This window comes from Montipora foliosa, chromosome 1 (assembly GCF_036669935.1).
Source record: "Montipora foliosa isolate CH-2021 chromosome 1, ASM3666993v2, whole genome shotgun sequence".
Lineage (NCBI taxonomy): Eukaryota > Metazoa > Cnidaria > Anthozoa > Scleractinia > Acroporidae > Montipora > Montipora foliosa.
Genome location: NC_090869.1, coordinates 9,475,336 through 9,482,835, shown reverse-complemented (window position 1 = coordinate 9,482,835; position 7,500 = coordinate 9,475,336). Strand labels below are relative to the sequence as shown.

At 43.3% G+C, this 7,500-nt stretch overlaps 1 protein-coding gene across 1 annotated transcript in view; it reads right to left on the bottom strand.

The window, feature by feature from the left end:
• Positions 1 to 7,500, bottom strand: part of LOC137974874 (ran-binding protein 9-like) — a 28,427-nt gene that overhangs the window by 15,765 nt on the left and 5,162 nt on the right. Inside the window, exon 4 of the mRNA XM_068821910.1 lies at positions 7,143 to 7,310. Coding sequence (XP_068678011.1) covers positions 7,143 to 7,310 — 168 coding nt within the window. The remainder of the gene's footprint in view (positions 1 to 7,142; positions 7,311 to 7,500) is intronic.

Sequence of the window (7,500 nt, the reverse complement as noted above, 5' to 3'; positions counted from 1 at the left end):
GTTGTTTCCCATGGAGTGCATTACATTCTTAATACCGTACAAGTCCTACCCTTAGGAAACTAGTATCAGGTCCCTATCTTACCTAAGGTCAAATGATTATTCTCTATCTCCACCAAGTCTTTAGCGGTGGTTATTCTAGCAACATGCTGATGGGGGAAGTAAAGACTGATAGAGTCAAAAAACAAAACCCAACGAGTGTCAATGAGTTCCTTAAATAGGTTTACTTAGTGTTTAGGCTATCACTGATCGAGAGTGTAAGTTGGCAGTGTTCATAGTTCCAGCAAGCCCTTTTTGTAGTAATCCACTGGCCATTGGTTTCTTTGCTTGACTCGCAGGTGGTGGATCAGCAACAGCCAATAGCTGAATGGTCAGGGTCGGGGATGACAGAGTGCTGCTGTGCCCAGGACTGTGGCTAGGTGTTCCGAATGCAACTGAGCCTGCCGTCAATTGTGCTGGGATTGGTACCAGTGGAGGGGCTGCAGATGGCTGCCTAGAGGATAGAGGTGGAGTTAGCAGAGAGGAAGGTTCAGGTGGTGAAGGAGCCATGGGTGGTGTTGGAATGTTAGGCAGATCGTCATCAATGGCGAACATGGTTGACGGTTTTCACAGTTCGACAGATAAAAAGCTGGGGTGTAGTGGCTGCAGTTAACTCAGGGCTGCCATCGGTGGCACACTCATCAGGGATACCAAATGTTGTGAATGTGGGCTGGAGGCAGTCACCCAGGCCCTTGGATCCCTCTTGTGCCCTTTCAATGGTAGGCCAATTGGAATAGCGGTCCACAACAACGAGGTAGTTCATTCCATTGCAGTGGAAGAAGTCAGTACACACACACTGAAAGGGGTATGCTAGGGAGACAGGTGGATAGGGTGGGGCACTGGGATGCAGGGTGCCATGCGGTTGCAATTCTCCTGCAAGGCTCCGATGGCTGCCATGATGCCTGGCCAAAATACTGTTGTTTCTGCACATGTAGTCATTATATTGAGGTCACACCTTGGTGTACTGAGTGGAGTATAGTAGTACACTACCATACAGTCCTTGTAAAGGATGACACCATCGACCGTGTAGCGGCGTTCCCAGAACTGATGGTACTCTTGGATGGCAGGTGGGAGCTTGTGGCAAAAATCTGGGGAAGCCAGTTTTAGTGATAGATACCAGCTGGGTCATTGCCATTGTCACTTGTGGTTGCAAGATGGACTCTTATTGGTTGGTTGTCAATGGTGATAGCTGAGAGGCTGATAGAGGCTCTGCATAGTGAGTGCCAACTGGTCTAGAAGGAGTGTCCAAAGTGGTCAAGAGGGAGGGGGACTGTCGAAGTCCTGGTGCACACCACATCGTCAGGTAAGACCATCATGTCTACGGACTAGCTGGATGGCACGAAATGGCATCGGCAGCCTTGTGTCAATTGTGGTCTACCACAATGATAAAGCCCCCACAACCAAGCACAAAGAATCTGGCTTTGTCAAGGGCACCAGCCACAGCGAGAGCCTCTCCCTCCACTGGTGCACAAGTGTTATCTTCCAACCTGTATGGCAGGGCTCAGCAGGGCCCAGCAGATGGACATTGACAGTGGTTTTGAAAAAGCCAGTACGCGATACCACTCATGACCAGTCAGTGACCAGGCAGGTCATTTTGGATGCAGACACCTTCCTTGATTTCACTGATAATCATGGATTTAGATTTCTCAAAGAGTTCATTTAGCTTACAGTCCCAGCAGAATGGTGTGTGTGTGGTGTGAGGAGCTGCTGAAATGTTAGCATGCGCTTGGTGGCAGCAACGGCATGTGATACCTGGTCGACGAGGCTGAATCCAGATCCCATGTCCGTTACAGTGGTTCAGGTTGAAAAGTTGACAATGTCAGCTCCAAAGACAAACTTGTCAGGGTTTAGGACAACGCCATGGTGGCTGCACAAGTCAAGCCAGTCCACCACTCAATAGAGGCTCTTGGTGAGGTTGTCCGACGAAAGAAGTGTACCATCAGTGCACTTTGTTTTCTTGGGGACATGGGAGACTACCTTATCAGAGTCTCAAATAGCCATCACCTGAGGCTACGTAGCCCTGAGATGCAGCTTTGTATCAATACCTCCCCCAAGGGATGATGAAGGTGGTAAGTTGGCCGTCATCTGGGTAGAGAGGAACCCTGTTATATCATTCAGTTTCAGCAGTCAAAGACTGTCTTCTTGGTGCATCTTGGTACAGAGCGTGCTTGGTGAAAGGGAATTTGTGTGTGGTGAGCAGTCAAAGACTGTCTTCTTGGTGCATCTTGGTACAGAGCGTGCTTGGTGAAAGGGAATTTGTGTGTGGTGAGTCTCGCGTATGACATGACAGTTAAGTGCCTGGAAGTCCACAGTACTGCAGGGTTTGCCATTCTTCTTGGCACATACCACCATACGGTGGCAACAGGTGACGAGTTCACCCACTGGGATTGGTTCTAGGACACCCAGTGAGACATCATAGTCCAGTGATCAAACTGTTTTTCTTCTCCACAAGTCCTCTGGACGAGTAAAGTTATCACTCCCTAACTTAAAGAAATACATGTAATTTTTTTCGTATCATAACAAAAAGTGCTAAAAGCCTTGAAACAAATGAAGAATTGGCGCCAAAGGCAAATGTTTCGAAGACGAAAAGGAAAAAAGTGATACCCATTTTTTTGCCGAATAAAAGTCTGGTTTCTCCTTGAAACAAAATGCACTGTGGGATATAATATTGTGGCTTTTCAGGTCCGATTGTGATTGTATCTATTTTCCTTTGGTAAATTAATTAATTTAAAACGTGAGCAAAAGTATGTCAAAACAGAAACAAGTGTAAGGCTCACTGTCACTCTTTCTTTGGAGGAAAGCGATCATCAGATGATAAAAAAATTAACACAACATCTGAAACACCTGCTCCAACCGGAAAAAAACGAGCAAGTTCCAGGAGTCATGGAAGGATAAATACAAATGGCTGAGGTTTGAAGGAAAGGAAAATGAGATGTGCTGCGAGTTTTGTAGAGAATTTCCGAACAAAAAATTAATGGCATGCATTCACGAGTGACCAGTAGTTTCGCTGATGCACCAGCGAATTTTAACCCTACTGGTCCTGTGGAAGACCAGACCCAAAAGTTTATTTTGAGCACATAGTAGGGGCCAGCCTTCACATCTGTCTCCTGGTACTGAGACCTGACTATATAGTGGGAACAGGCTCTGCGTCAGGTCAACCATAAGCCTCAAGGGGGATCCCCTCATCAAGGGTAATGCACTTGAGTTAAATGTGCTGGATCTGTAGTAACAGGGCTTCCGGAATTAAGCGCCAATGCGAAATCGCATACAGTGCCGCTCGGAGATAAGCGAACAACGCAGACGCAAAATGAACGCACGCGACACGCGTATACATGTTTTTTTTGACGCGTCTAAAATTGCGTATCGTATACGCATTTGTGCCTTTTTTATTCATAACCATAATTTTGCTTTTCCTGTATTGTTTGCGGAGACAAAAGAATTAATTGCGTGACTGCCTACAAGTCGAAAATTTGCACACGGTATGTGGCTTTGATTACTGTCAATTTCGATCCGCAAATGCCGACGATGAAAACATCCACAGGGCATTATTTTGAAGTTTAATACCCTTTACATGCAGCAAAGGTCTCGAGAGACGAGCGAAATTAAATCAGCAAATCATGACCCGAAAAACCGAAGACATGATTTTTTTCAGTGTTTGCCGTGACGCGGTATTTACAGTCATTTCATGATGTTTTGCCGACGCGTGCAAAGTCCAATAATTCCTTGTAGAAAAATCAAATAAATTCGATTGGCATATCATAGAAAGTTTTTAAAACATCTTTTCTTTGTACTGAGAGCATTTCACTGTTTGAATCAGCGAATTATGTCCCGAATCACATCACGATGGCCTCCCGCCGGCGCGTGCCCAAAATTAACCCAATAATTTTCCTTGGAGAAAAATCAAATAAATGTGATCAGCGCATCATTGAGCCTTTGAAGAAAAAAATTGTGTCTGAAGTGAAAGCATTGTACCCGTTGAAATCAGAAAATCGTACCCAACTGGACTGGAGATGTGGATATTACATGAATTAAAATCGCATTGTCACGTACCGGCAAAACGTGTGTGATTTCACTATCGGGCTGAAAATCCACGGCAAAAAATCATTCTTTACTGCTGAATTTACAACAAAACAACTCAAGCTGCAAAATTCTCAGCCTTAAATGAGGAATTTCTGTACAAAACTGCTGATGATGAGCTCCTTGCTAAAGAGATGTGTTGTTAAGTTTAACGAGTGACAGACGCAACGGCCTTGGACCCGAAAGTTGTTTGTATTTTTTCACCATCGGTGAGCGTCACGCCTTACTTAAGTATTCACATCCAAAACGACAGAAGGAGTTAAATACTCAACTTTAAATGATGATTGGCTGTACAAAACTGCTAATGACGAGCCCTATGCTTACGAGTAGTGTTTTTTAATTTACGTCTAAACGGAAGCACCGGCAAGAAGTTTGTTTTGAGGATATCGCTCTCAACGCTTTCATGTAAATTTCGATGTTAAAAAGGTTCTTGTGTGCAGTTTGTCGCTAGGTTTATATTTCTCCAAAAGGAAACTTGATGAATTTTTTTTTTGGGCTTTGAAACACAAATATCCAGCAGAAGGACTTTGCGCCATTAGAATAAGCATATGTTGAGATTTCTTGCGCACCGACCAGAGAACACGCAAATTATTTTCACGTTCACCACACCGCAAACGACTGAGACTAAACAAAGACAAGGCGACAAAAGAAAGACAAAAGGAGAGCTCATAAATACTAATGAGCCTTTTTGCGTATGTGTTGACGCGCATCCGCGTTTTTTTTGACGCGTTTACGCGTTTTGCGTATGCGCGTTTTTTGCGTATATTTTGGTTCGCTTTTCTCCGCGAGCTGCGCTGTAAGTCAGCTCTGAGCGCATAATTCGCATAATCCCGAAAAAAATGCATAATGGCGCATGATGTTGCAAAATTTTGAAAAATCTTTTTATAAGCTATGTTTTTTTCATACCTTGAGAGATGCATGGAAATTTTTTTCCCATAAATACGGTACATTTTCCCAGCAAATAGCCACCGCTTTGTTGCAAAAAGCGTTCAACTAAACAAGGCATTCCAGGCGTTCTATGCTGCTGGCCATTTGGGGCATTTGCTCTAGTTTTTATATAACACGCACCCTGATTGGAAGAAAAAAACCAATAACAGCTTGGAAAAGGAAAAAAGCGCCCGCTTTGATTTGGCGGCAAAACAAATTTCTTTTTCGCGTTTTCGCTTTGAAAATGGATAAAACCAAAGAAAAAGCCATGTAGTATTACACCACAAGAGCGGGCTAAGCAATATCCCAGGAAGTTCCATGCAGATGACAATCTCCTATTTTGTTCAACTTGTAATGTTGTTGTGGCTCACCACCGAAAGTCAGTTCTTGACAATCACCTTTCAGCTGTTTCACGCATCAAGTGAATGAATGAATCCTCTTCGAAGTGAGCGAAACAACAGACATTGAAGACTTCTTTCAAGTGCTAAAGCACACATGCTGATAAGGTTAATAAATTAAAACATTCAAATTTTTTTTCGCTTAAAAATATTGCGCAATTTGCATAATTCGTGCATAATTCAGGATTTTGGGTGCACAATTCGCCACAAATAGTGCATAATTTGCTGAAAAAAATGCATAATCCAGGAAGCCCAGTAGTAATAAATTCAGGAGCCACTTCTGTAGGTGCTGTCAGCTGCTGGGAATGGAAACTGGGTGGGTTTTGGTGGTGGTGGTGGCTGGTGATGTGGGCACACATTAAGAGCTGAGTGCACTGTCAGGTGTGTGTCGTTCAGTGGCTGGTTGGGTTTGCTGTTCTATACATATCAGTTCTGGGCCAATTGCTGTCGTGGAGTGGAAGGCTTTGCTCAAAGTGGGGAAGTCTGAAGATATCACTCCTAGAGCTGTGCATGTCTCTTGACTCAAAAATAGCTTGTCGGCATCCCTGGTGATGACAACAAGTGTGACAACAAGTGAGGAAGACCATTCCTCACTTGATCCTGCGTCAGATACCATGGGGCGACGTTGGCTGTGGTAGAAGGATTCAGTGCAGCAGTGGCCACTGGAGTGATGTGGTGTGTGGTGTGAGTGCAAGACAAGTCGACCAAAACTAATTAGCACGATGGTCAGAGCATCTTCGACATCCGTCAATTTGCACTCACATTCAGGGAATGGGCATCTATGCTTTGGCATTGTTGCTCTCCTGGAGTGGGCACATGGAAGCTGAGATTTTCTTTCTTTTGGCGACGGGGTGCAAAGTGTTACAAGGACAATATAGCAGCCCGTCCGTTGTTGTTCTTTGCTGTTTTCTTAGGCCACTGTTCTCTGATTTCTTATCACGAATAAGAGCCCATCCATTTCACACAGATATTGGTTTTTAAAATTGGTCTCAACACAGATCACCTTGTGTTGCATGCGCACAGAATGATTAAGTGAAATGTAACAAACATGGGCTGACTTGTGCCAGGTCCCCATCTCAGCAAACTAGTAACATGTACCTGTCAAACCAATTATGCTCTAAACCCAGAACTAGACGCTCCATACAGCGTACACTGGGTTGCCTGTAGTACATGTTTACACAAAAAAGGAAGGCACTGAATTGGGTGGTATTGAAGCGTACTGCAGCGTTCCAGTTAATTTTTTCAAGTAGGGGGCATTAATACTTTTTGAGGGGTCACCCACGTCGCGCCAGCAGAGTCCCTCATTTAATTATCATTTAATTATTTTGTAATGTCCTGTCCCATTTTGAGGTCTTTTAGTTTTGTAAGCTTTGGTAATAAATTCAGTTTAAAAATAAGATCAGAGTGCCCTAAACAGAAGTTATAGACCCATGCAATTCAAAGGACTGGTAGGAGCTATACCAAAACAATCCTCATTGTTTTAAAAAATGTTGGGACCATTGCACTCAGTTTTACCCCTTTGACAGCGTTGGGTTTAATTTTTAGGGTGCAAAAGACTTCCCCATGAAGTTAAAAATAAGTGGGGCAGTGAGGTGTTATTTGAGAGTTCGAGATTGCATAAAATAATTATCCAAAACAGTTGTTCAAATGCAGCATTCTTGTAAATGCAGTGATTTTTTAAATATAGTTAGTCCATTGCATTACCAAGGTTTACTCCATTCTTGGTGTAAAAGCATGTATTATCGATGAGATTAACACCACATCCTATAACATCACCAGTTGTGAAGGTTGGACCATATGCCTTGCCATTCCCAGATGAACAAAATGAGTGGCCATCATCTCCATGGTAACCATAGGAGTTTTTCTCCCAACCTTAAAATAATGATAAGAACCAGTTACAGTATAAGTATTTAGGAGAGAAGGATTGACTGGTTTAATAACATGAACAAAATCAATCATCCAATTGCTAAGTCTAAGACATTATGATTATACAGGGACCTTACATTGCATTGGCTGGATCTGATTGTCCATTTAAAGTAACTTTAGAACTTAAAATAAATAA